Source organism: Amblyomma maculatum, chromosome 11, assembly GCF_055883805.1.
Source record: "Amblyomma maculatum isolate TAMU_Amacu chromosome 11, ASM5588380v1, whole genome shotgun sequence".
In the NCBI taxonomy this organism is placed as follows: domain Eukaryota; kingdom Metazoa; phylum Arthropoda; class Arachnida; order Ixodida; family Ixodidae; genus Amblyomma; species Amblyomma maculatum.
In genome coordinates, this window is record NC_139354.1 from 117,120,403 (window position 1) to 117,141,722 (window position 21,320).

Below are 21,320 nucleotides of genomic sequence, written 5' to 3' on the forward strand. Positions count from 1 at the left end.
CTCACGTTAATGTTCGGCTTGCTCAGCGGGAGATTATTTCACTTAAAGTACTACTTATCTCAAAGCAAGGTATAATGTTCAAAGACAGAAAGCTTAATGGAAGCCTGTTTTGATTTAGGTGGCTAACCTATAACGTCTTTGAAGCAGTACTTTTATGGCACTGCAATTTTCATTGTCAACAGGAATAAAAAAAATCAGAAAAGAGAAATCCGTTGTGGCACATACCCCTATTAGTAGGACTTGGGCTCCAAAAGAAGGCAGCAGCAAAAAGCTCTTTCAGCCACGATTTCGCTTAAAAGCTATTTCGTGATGTCAGAATTGTCTGCAATCAACTTGCGTTCGCAGATCTCCTGCTTGAAGAATGTTGCGACTGTAGGAAAAATAATTACGAGGGACTAGCGAATAAAATAGTGAAAGGCGAAAGCCTGAGGTCTCATCTTGTCTAGCGTTCCTGCCATCTGCAATCCCACACTTGAAAGCGCCAAAGAATGCCAAGTGACAGCCGCCGCAAAAGTGGGACACACTTTGTCCACGACAGTATGAGCCATTAAAGGCTTTCGCCTTAATAAAAAGAAAATGCGAGGGCCTGCTACTGTAGCTGAGCCACCTCCGCTGTTGTAGCTGTAGGAAGAAGGAAAAGGAAAATGCGCGGGCCTGCTACTGGCTCTGTAGCTGAGCCACCTCCGCTGCCTGTTTTGATTTATAGGAAGGGGAAGGCGCGGTAACTGTCTCACTTGTTTTCTGTGGACACCTCAACCGCGCCGTAATGGAAGGGAGGAAGGTGAGAGTGAAAGTGGAAAGAGAGAAAGAGGGGGGCCGTAGTGGAGGGCTACAGAGTAATTTCGACCACTTGGGGATCTTTAACGTGCGCTGACATCGCACAGCACACGGACGCCTCTTCGTTTCGCCTCCATCGAAACGCAGATGCCGAGGTCAGGTTCGAACCCAGGTACTCCGGCACAGTAGTCGGGCGCCTTACCACTGCACCACCCCAGCGGGGCAGCGTATTTGGGTTTGCTCGGTACGGTGGCTCCGCAAGGGACAAAGCAACAGAAGAGACGAAGAAAACTGGCTGTTCCGACTAACATCTACCGCCCCCAGGAGCCGAGCAGCCTAGCGATTAGCGGCGCTTGCTTTTTCAGTGCGCGTCACGTTGGACGCGGAACTAGCTTGAGAGAGCCTATAATACTATACTACTACTACTACTACTACTACTATTACTACTACTACTACTAAATAATAATAATAATACACAGTAATATTTCGTTGCTAATTATTATTATATTATTATTATTATTATTATTATTATTATTATTATTATTATTATTATTATTAGTAGTAGTAGTAGTAGTAGTAGTAGTAGTAGTAGTAGTATAGAAAAAGACTCGTTTCATGAAGTTGGCACTGAATTGTCTAGTTAAAGGCCGAATTAACTTGCTAAATATCTTCACAGTTTTAAATAATAATAATAATAATAATAATGATTGCTTCACAGGAAGGGAAAGGCGCAGTATCTGTCACACTTGTGTCTGTGGGCACCTGAACTACTCCGTAGCCCTCCGCTATGGCTCCTCTTTCTCTCTTCCTCCCTTGTGTGTGTCCACAGACACAAGTGTAACGGATACTGCGCCTTTCCCTTCCTGTGAACCAATTAATATTATTATCATCAATAATTAAATCTGGGAAGATAATATTTAGCCAGTTAATTTGGACGTTACCTACAGACAATTCAGTGCCAACTTAGAGAAACGAGTCTTCCTCTATACTACTACTACTACGACTACTACTGCTACTACTACTACTCCTACTAATAATAATAATAATTATTATTATTAATATTATTATTATTATTATTATTATTATTATTATTATTATTATTATTATTATTATTATTATTATTATTATTATTATTATTATTATTATTATTATTGGACAATTCAGTGCCAACTTAGTTAAACGAGTCTTCCTCTATACTCCTACTACTACTACTACTACTACTACTACTACTACTACTACTACTACTACTACTACTACTACTACTACTACTAATCAATCAATCAATCAATCAATCAATCAATCAATCTTTATTTAATGTGCGCAGGAACAACCATGTGGTCTTTGTGCTGCAGCACAAAAAAAAAAATGAAAAAGCACAAACATGTTTACACACACAGAGAGAACACAAAAAAAAGAAATAAATAATACATGAAATGAAACTGAGACGAAAAGTATCACGGAAATTAAGCAAACAATGAGTATCATCACTTATATACACAGTGAGAGAATTTTTTAGCACACCAGGAAATAAAGAAAAAAAAAAAGAACGGTAGGTAGAAGAGAAAAAACAAACAAACAGATAACTGACATTGATTATAGTAATATAGAAATATACATAAAATAAACAACCACTCCAGGCGCAACAAGTGCATGGTACTTAAAACACAGGCTAGAAATACAGAATAATACAATAAAGAAGTAAAATTGAACAAGGGACAGTAAGATTCGAATATAAAGTTTAAAGTTGAAATATAAGCAAGAAACGGATAAAAAGTAGTTCAAGATACAGACAGCATTGAACAGGAGAAAAAGCAAAAAGTGAAGTAAATACAATTTAGGGCTAGAAAGTGGGAGTTATATGTGATAAAGTACTATTTAGAATACAACGCTACGAACATCCAATGTAAATGAACAGAGCGAGTTTTGGAAGATGTCAAGGTGAGGACAAAAAGAGTTAAATAACCACTGCATCCTGTCCAGAGGGGAGTGGGAATGAAGAGGAGAAACCTGAAATGGTCTGAATTCCCTCATGCTCTTTCGCGGAACGCGCAGTAGGATGTACTCTAAGAGCTGAGGGCACATAATGTGGCCATGAAGGAGTTTGTACAGAAATATGATATCAAGTCTGATACGACGGCAGTGAAGGGAAGGAAGATTCAGTTGGGCGCTCCTGGTGGAGCGAGAGGGGGAAGTTGCGAAAGGAAAGCGATAATGAAATATCCGTAAAAATTTTTTTTGTACTCTGTCAACCTTGTCCAAGTTCGATTTGCAAGTGCCATTCCAAACAACCGACGCATACTCCAAGACCGGGAGGCATATGGACAGGTACAGTTTTAGGAACGGAAGTGGAGTATGGAACTCTCTCGAAAGTCTGCAAACGAATCCGAGTGTGCGCATAGCCCGCTGAGCAATGCGTTTAGTGTGAGAGGAGAAGCTGAGGGTGCGGTCAAAAAGTACACCAAGGTCATTAATTTCATCAACCCTATCCAACAGCACAGAATTGACAGAATAATGGTAGAGAAAGCTATGTGTTTTACGAGTAAAGGACACAACCCTAGTTTTGGAAGAATTGAGGGTAAGTCGATTCATCGCACACCAATCAGAAAAAGCAGATATGTCCGATTGCAACAACACGCAATCTTGAAAAGAATGTATTACCTTGAATATTTTTATATCATCAGCATAAAGAAGAAACGAGGAGTTCTTTATCGCCGAGGAAACATCATTAATAAAAACGGAGAAGAGAAGCGGGCCTAGTACTGAACCTTGAGGAACTCCACTCGTTGCAGGGTAAACGAAAGAAGTCTGTCCATTGACACTGACAAAGCAGAAGCGATCAAGGAGATAGTTGCGTAGGAGGGCTACGAGAGAGACTTCAACGCCAGAGAGTAGAAGTTTTTCAAGAAGTAGTGAGTGAGTAACAACGTCGAAAGCTTTGCTCATATCACAGTACACAGTGTCAACCTGACCCCTCTGAAGGACTGCTGCAGAGGCATACGTCATAAACGTGACTAGGTTGGTGGAAGTAGAGCGACCCGACATGAAGCCATGTTGATTCGGTACTATGATATGTTTGAGATGGAAGGAAAGTACGCTGTGCAAAGCTAATTCGAAAAGCTTAGAGGTTGCACATAGAAGAGAAATCGGACGATAATTGGAAACATCAGTTTTGTTTCCAGACTTGAAGACAGGAAACACGCGTGCCATTTTCCACACGCGAGGAAAGGCAGCATTTTTTAAACAGTTATTAAATATGGCAGTCAGTACTGGTACGAAGATATAACTGAAGGCTTTTATTATGGCAGCTGGAATGCCATCAGGTCCAGGAGACAAAGATGGTCTCAGACGCTTAAGACTCTCAGTTATCAACTCCTCGTCAAAGAGAATGGAATTAGATAGTGCACCAGATGGGAGGCAAACGGAATCACAATGTGGATGTTTGTAAACGGAGGAAAAATGTTGTGCAAAACTGTCGGCAACATCCCGAATTTCCGAACCCTGAGAGTCAACTAAGCTGATACTTAAATCTGATTTAATGGAACGCTTGCGAACGTAACGCCAGAACTGACTAGGACGATTTGAGGCATACCTCTCTAAAGACTCAAGATAGGAGTCGTAGTCCCGCTTGTATAAGCGTTTGCAAAGAGAACGCACACGGCGAAACTCATCTGCCCAATTGTGAAACCCAGGGCGTTTCGCTTTACGATGGGCCCGTTCCTTGAGCTTTAACGCCGTTATTAGTTCCCTTGAAAACCAGGAAGGGAACTTCCTACGCGTAGGAGTATGCAAAGGTATGTACCGACGCATACCATCAAGAACTATTTCTGTAAAGCGACTGACTTGTCCATCTGAATCATTAATGTCATTTAAAAGGGACCAGTCGACGGAAGAGAAGAAATTGAAAAGACCGACATAATCACCACGTGCATACGCGAAACGGGGCGAATTCCCCACCCGATCTGAGTTAGTAGAAGGTGAGGCAGAGACAGCAGTAGTAACTAGAAGCGGAGGGTGAAATTTGTCACAGCGAGTCAGCGGTATGTCCGAACTCGAGACTCGAACACTTTCAAAATTCGATAGACAGATGTCAAGAATATTACCGCAACAGTTTTCAATGAAATTGTGTTGCTGCAAAGAGTTAAAGGCTATGAAATCAAGTAGAGCGTTACACTTACTTAATATGTAATGATTGTTGTGAGAAGAAATAAGTGAGTTCCAGTTGATACCAGGAGTATTAAAATCACCTAAAATAAGAAGTTTGTGTTTGCTATGACGGGTTATAACATGTTCGATTGAGAGCAGAACATCATCATAGGCTGAAGGAGGTAGATTCGGAGGAATGTAGAAAGCTGCAAGTAAAAGTTTTTCATGTCGATTTAAAGTGAGCTCGAGCCACACACATTCTTCAACAGTTTCCAGATCGGAACGTCGAACACACTTCACAAAACTGTCAATAGCAATGAGCACTCCACCTCCTCTTGATTTGGGACCTGTTTCAGGGCGGTCGCTACGAAAAACAGAGTATTTGGAAAGAAATCATTGGAAGGAATATCACTTGACAGCCAGGTTTCGGTAACCACAACAGCGGTATAACAAGAGGACAAGACGCTAGAAAAAAATTCTGATCCCTTAGTCCGAAGACCTCGGGCGTTTTGATAATAGATATCCAAATTAGGGGCCACTGCAATTTTGCGTCAGTTCAGAGGGATGAAGCATATCGTCGTAAAGCTTCCCACGAAAGTCCTTGTATATGCAACCCATCGGCCACATCGAAGGCTCAACAAGCTTACTGTAGGATTCTTCATCAACTTCAATATGGAAGGACGAGTAGGAGTCGTACCTTGTTTTCAGCTGCCGGCAGGAAATGGGAGTAATATTCACTGATTTTAGATGGTTGGTAAGGTCTACCGATGTAGTATCGGGACTGAGTTTAGAGACGAAAATAGTCTTCGGACGCTTCTTTTGGTAAATGGCAACGTTCAGGACAGATGAGCTCGATGCGCCAGTAATGGCTCGACTTCGGTGCTTCTTCATCTCACTGGGTAAGTCAACCGCACGGCGAGGAGCAGAGGCAGAAGATGAACAGGGAATATCTCCAGGAGTCATCCCTCGATGAAGAGCGGCGGAGTAGTCCACAGATGGCTGCTCCTCACGGGTAGGATTGCCCACGGAGACAACGAGAGGACGCTCGACGAGAGGACGCTCACACTGCGAAGCAGCGCACCGCACAAGCTCCTGGCGTAGGCCTCGAACATCGGCACGTAAAGAGGCGATAACCTCGGCTTGTTGTACGAAAGCCCGCGAGTTCTCTACACGAAGGCGCTCGTTCTCTTCCCGTAGCTGGACAACCTCATCGCTCAGAAAAGAGATTCCCTCAAGCGCGTCGAGGAGGAGAGCCCGTAGCGAGGCAAACTCACCGCCATGTTCGCCGGTCGCGGCTGAAGGGGGAAAACCGGTCGGGTGGCTGGGCAGGAGCGGGGCACCAGGGACTCTAGCACCACCGTCGCTAAGACTAACACCGTCAGACGACGACGACGCACACAAATTACACAAGAATGGCCGAGAGCCGGACTTCAGAAGTTGCAGCTCGTCATCCGCCCAGGTGACGCACTTCGTGTGAACACGTTTCGCACAGTCGGCACATCGTAAAAACTGCTGCTTGCCAAAAAACGGGCGGGAGCACAGCGCACATGCGTCCTTACTGGGCGCCATCTAATAATAATAATAATAATAATAATAATAATAATAATAATAATAATAATAATAATAATAATAATAATAATAATAATAATGATAGTAGTAGTAGTAGTAGTACTAGTGGTAGTAGTAACAGTAGTTGTAGTAGTATAGGCTTTCTCAAGCTAGTGCCGCGTCCAACTTGACGCCCATTGAAAAAGCATGCGCCGCTAATCGCTAGGCTGCTCGGGGCCTGGGGGCGGTAGATGCTAGTCGGAACAGCCCGCTTTCTTCGTCTCTTCTGTCGTTTTGTCCCTTGCGGAGCCACCGTACCGTGCAAACCCAAATACGGGGCGGGGCATCTCCGCTGCCTGATTTATTTTATAGGAAGAGGAAGGCGCGGTAACTCTCTCACTTGTTTTTTTCTTTTGTGGACACCGCAACCGCGCCGTTAGGGAAGGGAGTGAAAGTGGAATGAGAGAAAGAGGAGCCGTAGTGGAGGGCTACGCAGTTATTTCGACCACCTGGGGATCTTTAACGTGCGCTGACGTCGCACAGCACACGGACGCCTCTTCGTTTCGCCTCCATCGAAACGCAGCCGCCGAGGTCGGGTTCGAACCCGGGTGCTCCGGCGCAGTAGTCGGGCGTCTTACCACTACACCACCCCGGCGGGGCACCTCCGCTGCTGATTTAACTGATTTATTTATAGGAAGGGAAAGGCGCGGTAACTGTCTCACTTGATTTCTGTGGACACCGCAACCGTGCCGTAAGGGAAGGGAGGAAGGTGGGAGTGAAAGTGGAAAGAGAGAAAGAGGAGCAGTAGTGGAGGGCTACGGAGTAATTTCGACCACCTGGGGATCTTTAACGTGCGCTGACATCGCACAGCAGACGACGCCTCTTCGTTTCGCCTCCATCGAAACGCAGCCGCAGAGGTCGGGTTCGAACCCGGGTACTCCGGCACAGTAGTCGGGCGTCTTACCACTGCACCACCCCGGCGGGGCTCCCTCCGCTGCCTCATGCGGACAGAAGAGAACCTCCGCTGCCTCATGTGGACAGAAGAGAAAATAAAGAAGAAAGAAAAAGAGGGAGAGAAAGATGCGCGCCTCAACAACAGCCGTTGTCCATCACCGAAGCGGTGGCAGGTGCATGACGGTCTACAAACGATAACATTCGGTGGCTGGCTATCCCCCGCCGCAAGCGGCGTTGACCTACCGCCTCAGCCCCGTAGGGCCAGGAACAGCCACCGTTCACTACCTCCGGTGGCGGGTGCAATGACGGCCTACAACAGGTACGACCGCCGGTGGCAGGCGAGCCCCCGCTACAAACGGCGGGAGCCTACCATTCTCAGCCCCGTGAGGCTAGGAGTGGCCATATCAATTGTGTGCAGTGAACTTGCGTTTGCAGAGCTCTTGCTTGGAACAGGGCCGACGTCACGCCCTTTGTTTTACTACTTTGTTCCCATGAAGGCACTTTGAAAGTTGCCGAGCACGTACGTGCACGTGTGCTTTCTAGAAATGCCAAAGCTCTTTCAGACAGGCCGCATTGGAAGACGGCCCGGGTCTAGGTTTTGTTCACCAGTTTTGACGGTCCAAGTTAAGCGTAAAAAAAAATAGGGTGCATCCCAGCGCAGCATTCCTCGCGGGCTTTGGAAATGCAGTGTCCCATCGATTTTCTCCAGGCATTATCCCCCCACGCGCAAAACAGTGTTTGTCATCGGTCCTGGTATATCTATAATATGTATACAATGTCTTAGTTCTTATTCCTCGGAAAGAAATACTTTCATTAATCACTATACTGTGTTTTAATGATATGCATACTGTACTCTCCAGGAAGCGTGACATAAAAGATTGATCTCCCACTTATAACGAGATTTCTTCATAATAATCAACGCTGGGTATTTTCGCCACAACTGCGTGTCCTTTGGGCGATTGCAGGCTCTGAGTCAAGCCCTGGTGGAACTCCGTGCTGAAATGATTCGCTCCGCGGAGCTCAGCGCTGTCGCCTGCAGTGAAGACGATGGAGAGCAAAGGGTGAGTGGTCGACAACCGAACTGCATGTTGTGCTGCCTTCCCAGGCAGCACAATATATTGGCCCAATTTTGACACTGTATTGGCAATGCCCGGCCCGTCATCAGGCCAGTCAATTTACAGCATCGTACCTATATTGGGCCGATGATTTGTGCCTCCTGGATTGCACTGTACCACCGCGCGAGTGATACAGGCAGCTCTCAAGCAAGGCTTGGTAGCAAAACAAACAGATCGACGGACGGATCTCCGTTTTTCATCAACGATGGGACGCGAGGCAAGCCCAGCTTGCACGTCTGCTTCTTGTCTTCTGTAACAACACCACAGGAACGATTTTTACCATTTATTTTATGCGGAAAAGTGCGTTGCTGGGCGAGTTGCTTAGTTTAGTTAAAACCAAGGAGGACAAGGGAGGAATTCGGTCTTCTCTTTCGTGTGCCAGCGGAACTCTTTTCAGGATGGCATTAGTAATGCTGGTCATCAATTATACGTTTTGCTTTTTTTTTTAAGGAGGGATATAATACGTGGCAGATCTCAAGCTTTTGGAAACGATAGGTGGCTAATTAGCATTAAGGTTGTTGTGATCATCTTTTATTATATGTTCACGTATATAAACAGTTCGCTGAATGATGTGGCATATAGCCAGACTAAGATTTCGCCATAGTCCACCTGAAGTTGTTCTGAAACACGTGGAAAAAATGTTCAGTATAACGATTTGTTGTTACAAATACTTTTATGCTTCGCAAGTTTCCTCAGATTTGCCATATCACGCCTTTGAAGAAATTTGTTTAACGAGCAATTTCTAATCAATAAATGGCTAATGTTCAGATTTTTTCCAGATACACGCGCAATTAATTAGCAGCTGAAGGTTACGTGTATACATGTGAATAATTATGTCATAATTAAGTGAAATGCGACACCTACGTCCTCTGCTTTGCAAGCATCTAACAGTTTACTTTGTCTGTATAACCACAGAATTTGCATAAAATAGGTGAATCACTTTGTGGCCACGCCTGCTTGAACAGAAGCATTATTTCTTTACGAACAAGAAATAGTGTTACGTGGTGGCTGTGGTGTCCAAAGAGGCTGAGTGTGGACGGAAGATGTAACGCTGCCCTACTTAAAAACGAAAAGTTCTATGGGGCAATAACCTCACACAATCTCATCAAATCACATAGACTCTCATACGGTGTACATCATTATCATAAAATTTCTACCCCGCCGGGGTGGCGCAGTGGTTACGGCGCTTGACTACCGTTCCCAAGGACGCGGGATCGAATCCCGGCCTCGGCGGCCGCTTTTCGATGGAGGCGAAAAGCAAGGCGCTCGTGTGCTGTGCGATTTCAGTGCACGTTAAAAAACCCCAGGTGGTCTGAATTTCCGGAGTCCTCCACTACGGCGTCCCTCATAGCCTGAGTCGCTTTGGGAAGTTAAACCCCTATCAACCAGCCAACCATAAAATATCTTCCATAATTTATGTTAATGTACAAGAAACTATGAGATCTTACGCAATTTTATGCGACTTGTATGTGATTTCTTACGTGAATGGAGTGAGACTATGTGAGAAAATGTTAGGTTACTGTCTCATACAATTTTTTCACTAGGGTGCCGTGTTACTCAAACTGTTTATTGTGTGATCGTGTGCCTGTGGCGCCAACAGCGCATGACAGCTTTCGAGGTGAGACAACAATTTTGAGCACGTTTACATGAACTCGGCAGAAGTCGAGCCACGTCCTTAATAGTGAGTCTAAGAACGAGAAGAGAGCAGAAGACTGGAAAATTCCTGCATATATTTCCTTTTTAAAACTAGCTCTTTCTCTCAACTAGTCAACTCGATCTAGATCCTCTCAGTTTTCATATCAAGGAGGTTATATAGAACTACACAGTCTACAGTGGGGGAGCACGGGCGCCGCCATATTTGGTCACAATCTCTCATCTCATCTCAAGTCATTTTTTGTTTTAACAGCAAAAGATTGGAACTGTTTGCCTGCCGAAACTGTGACTGATTTCGACAACGCGCGCTTCAAATCATTCATTGAAAATATAACGATGTAAGCCCACCCCTCATGTAATGCCTCTCGAAGGCCTTTGAGGTACTAATAAATAAATAAATAAACGCCAGTGCGATCGGGTAGGTCAGCAAGGCGCTCTCCGAGCTCTCGCAACCCACGGGAGGCACAAATGTTTGTGCAGAGACGTGTTTGTATGTGTTAGTGGCTTTCAATGGTTGCGTTAGGTCAACAATGTATTTATATCCTGACTAGCTGGATCGGTACGAATCTGGCGTCAAACAATCAGCCACCTTTTTTTTTTATCAGTTCTTCATTAGATGGTCGTTGTGGAAAGCAATGTAAATTACAAGCACATCGCAATTTGACAGGTTTTTTTTTTCCAGTGCTCCGTATTTTAGCCGCTAGAAGAAATGTAGACAGAAAATTGCAGTGTTTGAACTGCGTGAAATTTATATGTTAACATGGGCGTGCACGTGATTGCCCAGTTACAGCCCGCACTATTATTTCAGCTCACAGTAACGTCCTGGCCAGCTTTTAAAGGAAAACTGAAGGTGCTTGAAAAAGGATGTATATACTCAGCTGTTCAAATAGGCAGAACAGCGCAGGACTAAAAAGGGAGGACGAGACAAGCAGCGCTGATTGCCACTGATCTGCCTTCTGATGAACCAACTAGCCCGAGAGGTGTTATTCGTGTTAAGATACATTAAAATCTGAAACAAAAGTGCTTCCCTCAGATTTTAGTCCCTCGACTACATGTGTGCTATCTGTTGCGGTAGAATTAATCATGTATGACTGTGTTCAGTTCAGTTCAGTCGTTCAGTCGTGTCCGACTCTTCGCGACCCTATGGACCATATCACGCCACGCTTTCCGGTCTCTCACTATCTTCCTAACGTCACATAACTTCATCTGCAGCGCCTCGAGGATGCATGCCATCTAACAATCGCGTTCGCTGCGTATAGCCCTTCTCCGGTGACCCTCAACCTTTCCCAACATCAAAGCTTTCTGCAGCGACTCCTCTCTTTCAGATAACCAAAGTAGCTGAGCTTTCACTTTAGAATTTCACCCTCCAATAAGCAGTCAGGGTTTATGGTCGACAATATCGACTGATTTGATCTTCTGGCAGTCCAAGGAACTCTCAAGAGTCTCCGCCAGCACCACAATTCAAACGCGTCAATTCTTCGGCGGTCAGCCTTCTTCACAGTCCAACTCTCGCATCCATACATCACAGCTGGAAAGACCATAGCACGAGTTATACGGATCTTGGTTGGCAGACTAATGTCTCTGCTCTTTACTAGGCGGTCAAGGCTAACCATTGCTCTTTTTCCCAGAAACAGGCGTCTCCTAATTTTATGGCTGCAGTCTCCTTCCGGGGTAATCTTGGAGCCCAAAAAGAGAAAATCTGTCACAGCTTCCACTTCTTGTCTCTTGATGCTCCAGAACTTGATAGGGCAAGACGCCATGATCTTTGTCTTTTTAATGTTCAGTTTAAGCCCAAACTTCTCACTCTCTTCTTGTACGCGCATCAGAAGTCTCTTGAGTTCCGCTTCAATTTCTGCCATTAAAGTGGTATCATCTGCATATGACTGCGTAGCCCGCATCTTTATTTCAGGAAATCAGTTGAGCATGCAAAATGCTGTCGTCCGAAACGTCACCTCTACACCTCAAATAACCTTCTTGCTTTTTATGAACAGTGTTGTCGGAGGTGTATGGCCATTGAAGGTTAAGGACATGAACATTGTGACATGCGTTTAAGGACGAAGAGGTAAAAGTAGGTCGAGGCCCCACCACTCCGCCAATTAAACAAGGAAATACCTTGCGCTTTACCCGAAAAACAAAATACGCTTTCCATGTGTACACCGCATAATTTCACTTCATATAGGTTCTCAGAGGATTGGAAATAGCAAGACTTCCGGAAACGTTCGAGAGTGGTGCGGCATCAGAGCATATCATACCACAGCTGGTCGCTTGATAACGACTCGTTCGTCCTTACACAGTCTGCAGCGCTGATATTTGCCACCGCGTATAATTTCTGGCATATCTACAATTTCTTTTCCGGCACTAACAACTCGCCACCGTACCGCACAAGAACTCAGAAAAGCAAGCGTGAGCCGCGAAAACCACTGTACTACGTAAAATTCCTTGTCGAATGACCGAGCGATCCGAACATTGTTCTCGACCTCATTGTGCATTACTTTAGGAATAAAAGTCATAATTAACAAGCGACCACTTCTTGACGCTGAGGATTTTAGCGGCAGCTATTAAAGTTATCGGTAATGATGAACATGACGTCCGTGGTGCCTTATCGCTGGCGAAAAAATGTCTAGCCTTTCATAAACCAGTCAGAAATGCATGATCAGATGCATAGTAAAACGCTTAATTATTGTGTGGAGTGAGAAACGCATGCGTGGGCGTCATTACGAGGATTACGAGGGAGCTTCGTGTATGTGCATTTGTGAACGTAGATGGGGTATCGGCTTTTCTTTCTTTCTTTCTTTGTCATCTTAAAGTAGCTGCCTTTTTGAGGACGCTGTGGACCCTATTCACTATCAGGTATAGCAGGCGGCAGTTGTGGGAACCCTATATTGTGGAGACGCCATAACGTTGGGCGGTTCGAAACTAAAAGCACGAAAAAATAGTTTCCGACGCGTCGGCGCTGGTATACCGGCGTCCTCCCTGCTGCTCGCTCCGTTCATTTGACGTACACTTGTCCAACCAGAGCTCGGGTTTCACCGATGCCGTGTCATGATTCGCGGTAGGCTCTCTTTCTTTCCCTCTCTCCAATGTTGCGTTGTGCGCGCCACGGTTGTCAGTAAAGCTACAATGACGTCACGTGAATAAGCTCTATAAGAGCACACGCCCCTGCTACGGAGGGACGGAGGCATTACTTTCTTTCTGGTCTCTCTTTTTTCATGTTGTGCATCGCTACACATAGTGAGGTGATGGAAGGTCTACGCCTGCCAGTAGACACTGCGCCAAAAAGGAAAAATCAGAAACCCTGGCCAGGTGCTTTATGTATGGTGGAAGAGGAGAAACAAGACGTTTCGTCCGTTTGTAAAACACGAACACGAGCCCAAGTGCATGCCAGACCGAGCAGTATATTTATCTCATTTCATTCACCGACCGTGCGTTGGAGGTTGAGAGCGAGCATTGCAAAAAGAAATCACTTGACGATTTATTATTAATAGTTACCGGCCTCACTTGACTTGCGACAAGAGCAGTACAGCAGCGGTCCGTGGTTGGCAGGTTAATGGCGACATACAGTGGGTGCCTGTACACACTGGCGCCACCTGGTTTGCGCCAGTAAAACTGCTCTCTGTAGACGGTCTTTAGTGAACATTGGTAGAAAATTCTGCTTCTGACCACCTTTGTTGCCGGAAGCTTAGCAAACAAACGCGCAAAACACTTCACAGTAGAATCACTACACAACACACTTCCCAGGGGGATGACAGGTACCACTGAAGTATTTTTTGCATAGCATTGTTCCATCGAGAGGTTTATTCATTTAGATCAGCATATTGTCGCGTAAACAGCGACCTTTACAGTTGCGTCCGAGGTCCAAGGCGTGGCAAAGGACAAACAGCGTCAGAGTTCAGGCTCGAGGTTAGCACACTTCTTCCTCTCACACTTCTGCGCTTCTTTGTCGTCAACGCATGCTACATTAGCCCCCCCGTGCGAAAAGCATCGTCCCGATGCTATATTGAAAGAGGGACAAAGTAAAAGGGGCCACTATCTGGCATGAAAAGGCTTCAAGCGGACCACGTGGACCACTTCAGAACGCTTGGGACGCCGGGGCTCTGGTTCCTCGTGCGGAACGACTTCATAGTCCAGTTCACTGACGCGTCGAAGAACGCGGTAGGGGCCGAAATAACGGCGCAAGAGTTTTTCGCTAAGTCCGCGTCGTCGAATGGGGTACCAAACCCAGACAAGGTCACCTGGCAGATAGTCTGCAGTCCGCCGCCGCAGGTTGTAGCGTTGTGCATCTCGGCCTTGCTGCTGCTGTATTCGCACCCGTGCAAGTTGACGGGCCTCTTCGGCACGCTGTAGAAAAGAGGCGACATCATCATTTGGACCTTCGTCTATGTGGGGCAGCATGGCGTCGAGCGTGGTCGTCACTTGTCGGCCGTAAACTAGGCTGAATGGAGTCATGCTGGTAGTTTCCTGAACGGCGGTATTGTATGCGAATGTTACATACGGCAATACTTCGTCCCATGTCTTGTGATGGACGTCCACATACATTGACAACATATCGGCAATGGTCTTGTTCAAACGTTCTGTCAGGCCGTTTGTTTGCGGGTGGTATGCAGTCGTGCGACGATGATTGGTGCGACTAAGAACAAGGATATGCTGGATGAGCTCTGCAGAAAATGCAGCTCCTCTGTCAGTAATGAGTACTTCTGGTGCGCCATGTCTCAGGACAATTTGAAGAACGAAAAATTTCGCAACTTCAAAAGCGGTAGCACAAGGAAGAGCAGCGGTTTCTGCGTAGCGAGTCAGGTAGTCAGTAGCTACTATAATACACCTGTTCCCACAGGTGGAAGTAGGGAACGGTCCGAGCAAGTCCATCCCTATTAGCTGGAATGGTCTGGACGGTGGCGTAATGGGCTTTAAAAGACCGGCTGGCCTCAGAGGCGGAACCTTTCGACGTTGGCAGTCACGGCAACTTCGAACATAATGCGTTACATCGCTTGGCAAACGAGGCCAGTAATACCGTTCTTTAATTCTGGATATCGTCCGAGTGACTCCCAGGTGGCCGGATGTGGGTTCGTCGTGGCAGGCTTGAAAAATCTCATCCCTTAAGCTTGCTGGTACAACGAGGAGATATTGGCGACTGTTGGCTGTAAAATTCTTCTTGACGAGAACGCCATCACGGAGACACAGAGAAGACAAAGTACGACGGAAAGGGCTAGGGACCATGCTGCCGGCACCTTGAAGAAAGTCGATTACCTGGCGAAGTTCGGGATCATTCCGTTGGGCATCGGCAAAATTGTCTGAACTAATTGCACTCAGAAATGCGTCGTCGTCACCTGAGGCGTCCGAAGCTGGTTGTACAGGAGCACGAGACAGGCAGTCAGCGTCTAAATGCTTACGACCTGACTTGTAGGTTACCGTGATGTCGTATTCTTGAAGTTGTAGGCTCCACCTGGCGAGACGTGCAGAAGGATCTTTAAGGCTTGTCAGCCAACAAAGCGCGTGATGGTCGGTCACCACTTTGAAGGGTCTGCCGTACAGGTATGGTCGAAACTTCGAAATAGACCACACGATGGCCAGGCATTCCTTTTCAGTGGCAGAGTAGTTTGTCTCAGCCCTAGACAAAGCCCGACTAGCGTAGGCGATCACACGTTGTTCACTGTTCCGTATCTGGACTAGGACAGCGCCCAAACCGACATTGCTTGCATCCGTGTGGAGTTCGGTGTCTGCGGTTTCATCGAAATGTGCTAGAACTGGAGGTGACTGCAGGCGACGTTGAAGCTCCTGAAATGCGTCCATTTGCTGGTCGCCCCATGTGAACGGCATATCAGCCTTAGTAAGAAGTGTAAGGGGGGCGGCTATTTTAGAAAAGTTTTTCACGAAACGTCGATAATATGCACATAGTCCAAGAAAGCGTCGCACCTCTTTCTGGTCCCGCGGCGTCGGAAAATTGGCGATGGCAACTGTTTTTTCAGGATCCGGCAGAACTCCCGCTTGGTTCACGACATGGCCCAAAAACTTCAGCTCTTCATAAGCAAAATGGCATTTTTCGGCTTTCAGAGTGAGGCCCGACGTTTGGATGGCGTCTAGTACTGCGTCTAGGCGACGGAGGTGCTCCTCGAAATTCGGGGCAAACACAATTACGTCGTCCAAGTATACAAGACATGTCGTCCACTTCAGATCTCCAAGAACGCTGTCCATGAGTCTCTGAAAGGTTGCGGGCGCGGAGCAAAGGCCGAAGGGCATGACTTGGAATTCGTATAGCCCGTCAGGTGTAATGAAAGCAGTCTTTTCGCGGTCCCTTTCATCGACCTCTATCTGCCAGTATCCAGACTTGAGATCCATGGAGGAGAAGTATCTTGTGTTGCACAGACGATCTAAGGCGTCATCTATTCTGGGCAAAGGGTAAACATCTTTTTTCGTAACGTTGTTCAGTCGGCGATAGTCTACGCAGAAACGAAGTGTGCCATCTTTTTTCTTCACAAGTACCACAGGTGCAGCCCAGGGGCTGCGGGAAGGGCGAATGACATCGTTATCGAGCATTTCCTTCACTTGGTCTCGGATGGCAGTACGTTCTTTAGGGGAAACTCGATAAGGCGACTGGCGGAGTGGTCGAACAGTTTCGTCTGTAATGACGCGGTGCTTTGCAAGGTGGGTTCGACCGACGCGTGATGATTTGGCAAATGCATTAGAGTAGCGACGGAGGAGGTGCCGTAGTTTCTCTCGATACTTTCGAGGTAAGGCCGGGTTTATATCGTACAGAGGTTCAGTGTTGTCGGAGGGTTCTGTTGCTGAAGCGCTGGTGAAATTGCATTCATAACTAGTGTCAGTTATGGCGTCGAGATATGCGACAGTTGTCCCTCTGTTCAGATGTTGATGTTCATTGCTGAAGTTCGTGAGAAGAACATCAACTTTGCCATTTTCAACAAAAACAACTGCCCTGGCAACGGCGATGCCTCTTTCAATAAGCAGTTTCTGTTTTGTCTCGACGACGCCTTCTGTATCTTGGATTGGGAGGGAACCCACGGAGACCATAATGCTTGAACGTGGGGGCACACTAACATGGTCATCAATAATGTGGAGTGCAGCGGGGAGCAGGCTGTTGGATTCGATAGCATTCTCAACTGAAAATCTCACGGACTTATTCTGCAGATCGATAATGGCGCCATTTTCGGTTAAAAAGTCCATACCGAGGATGACGTCACGGGAACACTGAGCCAATACGATGAACGTCGCCAGAAAAGTTTGCCCTTGTACAGTGATCCTCGACGTGCACACTCCCGTGGGCATAATTAAATGTCCGCCAGCTGTGCGTATTTGCGGGCCACCCCATGATGTTGTGACCTTTCTGAGAGCTTTGGCGAAGTGTGCACTTAGAATTGAATAATCAGCGCCAGTGTCGACTAGAGCAGTGACGTCTACGCCATCAACGGAGATCTGCAGGTCGGCAGTTTGTTGTGTCGGGCGGCGACAGCTTCGTGGGGTTCGGTCTCGACTTCGATGCTCTGAAGGAGTGGTGGGGCGACTGTCGGCGTCGTGGTTACGTTGAGGATCAGCGGAATTTCGTAGCGGCGTCGATTCTGCTGGTGGCCGTATGTAACGAACTGTAGTTTGCAGTGAAGAACTGTCGTGGGTCTGTGGAGGATCTTGAAATTTTCGCACTGTAGCAGCCGCACCTCCAGAGGCTGCTGCATCTAGTTTCCCCTATGGGGACTTTGGAGTTGCTCCTGGCGTCCAGGAGAGCTGTAACGGCGAGGCGACGGCGATCGGAGGCGGCTTGGGCCTGTGTTGGAACGCGAAATATATTCTGCGATTTCGCGTGGCTGCTGACCAGGCAACGGACGACGGGCATCAAAAGAAAACCCACGGAGGCCGAGTTCCCTGTAGGGGCAGCGGCGACACAGGTGTCCAGCTTCGCCGCAATGGTAGCACAACGGTTGGTGATCGGGCGTTCGCCAGATATCGGTCCTTCGGCGGCGTACGCTCGGCCGTGAAGACACATGGGCGACCGGTGCGCGAGGCTCGTAGGATGCTGTCGAAGGCGGCAGGTAGCGGCTGGTGACCGCGGCGTAGCTCAGGGTCTGGGGCAGCGGTGTAGCTACGACGGGTTCAGGCGCGGCGACGTGTGCGGGCCCGGTGACGGGTGCGTGCACGGTGACGGGTGCGGGAACACCCAGCGCCTGTTGTACTTCCTCACGGATGATATCGGAAACTGTGGCAACCTGTGGCTGTGGAGGAATCCGCAGGTATTTGGCCACCTCTTCCCGGACTATCGCCCGGATCGTATCACGCAGCGATTCTGACGAAAACTGTCCGGCTTCACCTGCACTCGCGGCGTTCATAGACACTGTAGTGCGCTGGTATTGCCGGGCGCGCATCTCAAGTGCCTTCTCGATGGTAGACGCCTCACTTATGAATTCGGCGACAGTTGTTGGGGGACTTCGCACCAGGCCTGCAAATAACTGCTCTTTAACACCTTGCATCAAAAAGCGCACTTTTTTCTCTTCCGACATGGTTGGGTCCGCGCGTCGAAAGAGTCGCTTCATCTCTTCGGCGTAGGCCGTAACAGTTTCATTCGGATGTTGTATACGGCTATTTAAAAGCAATTGCGCTTTTTCCTTGCGAAGCGTGTTGGTAAACATACGCAAGAATTCTGCCTTGAATGTATCCCACGTTCGGAGTCCGGCTTCTTGATTTTCGAACCATGTCCTCGCAGAATCCTCCAGTGCGAAGTAGACATGGCGAAGCTTCGAGTCAGCGTTCCAGGCGTTGAAGGCAGCCACCCGGTCGAACTGCTCCAGCCAGTCTTCAGCATCCTCATGTGGCAGACCGTGGAAATGTGGTGGATCCCGCTGGTGGTTGAGCAGGACAGGAGTTGTCAATACCGGGGGATTCATCGCGCTGAGAGAAACGCTCCTTGTTGGTCTGTGGTCAGGGAGAGGACCACACTCGGGAGGCAGACCTTGCAGTCGGCGGCTGCTCTGGTGTACTGGGGTCTCCACCTTAGGGGTGCGTCCTGGGCTTGTAGGGGGCGTCCGGCTCATGAAAATCGTACCCAGCACCTCCACCAGATGTCGCGTAAACAGCGACCTTTACAGTTGCGTCCGAGGTCCAAGGCGTGGCAAAGGACAAACAGCGTCAGAGTTCAGGCTCGAGGTTAGCACACTTCTTCCTCTCACACTTCTGCGCTTCTTTGTCGTCAACGCATGCTACAATATGATTTTATGAACGAATTGTAATAAGAGTGAATAGCGCTTTTGTCTCTGCCTTGATAAATTTAATTATCGGATTAGAAGCAAGCTGCTTTTCCCGAGTTAGCGAAAGCGATAAGCATTGTGATGTTTTTTGATCAACCGAAATCTCCATATCTGCTGTGCCTCTAATTTGTATTGTGCGCTACTAGATGTGCATGTAGAGAGCCTAAATGCCCCTTAACTGCATAAAAAAGCAAATTCGGTACTAAAAAGCATTCACCTTGCGCTTGTAACTTTGACTGCGCGATGAGTGTGCACAAATTTTGTTTGCTAAATGTTGAGGTTGTACTTTGAAGGCTGCGATTCAGAATTGGCGAAACCATTCCAGCAATTGGGGTACACTGCTTTTTTTCTCCCCTTCTCGTCATTTTTTATGTATGCGGAGCATTTAGGCGTTCAGTTCAGTTCAGTCGTTCAGTCGTGTCCGACTCTTCGTGACCCTATGGACCATGTCACGCCACGCTTTCCGGTCTCTCACTATCTTCCTAACATCACATAACTTCATCTGCAGTGCCTCGAGGATGCCATCTAACCATCGCGTTCGCTGCCTACCCCTTCTCCGGTGACCCTCACCCTTTCCCAACATCAAATCTTTCTCCAGCGACTCCTCTCTTCTCATCAGATGACCAAAGTAGGTGAGCTTTAACTTTAGAATTTGACCCTCCAATGAGCAGTCAGGGTTTATGGTCAACAATATTGACTGATTTGATCTCCTGGCAGTCCAAGGAACTCTCAAGAGTCTTCGCCAGCACCACAATTCAAACGCGTCAATTCTTCGGCGGTCAGCCTTTTTCACAGTCCAACTCTCGCATCCATACATCACAACTGGAAAGACCATAGCACGAGTTATACGGATCTTGGTTGGCAGACTAATGTCTCTGCTCTTTACTAGGTGGTCAAGGCTAACCATTGCTCTCTTTCCCAGAAGCAGGCGTCTCCTAATTTCATGGCTGCAGTCTCCTTCCGAGGTAATCTTGGAGCCCAAGAAGAGAAAATCTGTCACAGCTTCCACTTCTTGTCCCTTGATGCTCCAGAACTTGATAGGGCAAGACGCAATGATCTTTGTCTATTTAATGTTCAGTTTAAGCCCAAACTTCTAACTGCGTAGCTGGTTACAGATACCGAAAACTTTTATTCAACGTATACGGGCGGCTTTTTCGCAAAAGCATCCAGATGTCACGTTTCTGCGTCAACCAGACTGTCTGGTTGTCACAACGATTTCATTTACTTTTAAACTGCTTCTCCTCGACAGGACTCGGCGCAACTACGGCGTGACTTGCAGGCCGCCAGTGAGAGGGAGCGATTCCTGGAGGACGAAGTGCGGCTGTTGCGAGAAGAAAACGGTGAGGGCTGACAACTGAAAAAAAGTGGTCAAACTAAGAGCTACCAAATACAGTTTTGGCTTCGTATTTTCATAATTCATATATTAATGCAAATTTGGAACTATTTTCAATTTCGGCAATCAAGTAGGTTCTATACCTTACAGAAAGAGTAGCGAGTTAGTTCTGGCGTGTTTGTTAAAGACGCAGACCTCTCTCGTTTCGTTTAAAGCCTAAATTGCGAAAATTGAATTCGGCGTATTATTTTAGTTGTTTACAAAGTGTCGGAGGCAGATTGGGTGACAATATTAGAGTTTAAATAATGCACGGTTTCGAGGATCTCCCTTCATATGAGATTTCTCAACTTAGCTATGAAAGATCTACCAGGCCTTCTTTCCGAAATTCCCGGCATCAAACACACATTGTATGCGGATGATATCACTGTCTGGTGCAACTCGGGGAGTGACGCCGAGATCGAGGAGCGTCTTCAAGCAGCAGCGGACACGGTGGCCCGGTACGCCAGGGAGAGAGGCCTCCAGTGTGCGCCGGAAAAGTCCGAGTTGCTAATT

The 21,320-nt window shown here is 47.1% G+C and overlaps 1 protein-coding gene across 1 annotated transcript in view; it reads left to right on the forward strand.

Annotated features, from left to right (window-relative positions):
• Positions 1 to 21,320, forward strand: part of LOC146174816 (uncharacterized) — a 212,297-nt gene that overhangs the window by 188,800 nt on the left and 2,177 nt on the right. The window contains exons 27-28 of the mRNA XM_084585459.1: positions 8,388 to 8,483; positions 20,685 to 20,775. Coding sequence (XP_084441585.1) covers positions 8,388 to 8,483; positions 20,685 to 20,775 — 187 coding nt within the window. The remainder of the gene's footprint in view (positions 1 to 8,387; positions 8,484 to 20,684; positions 20,776 to 21,320) is intronic.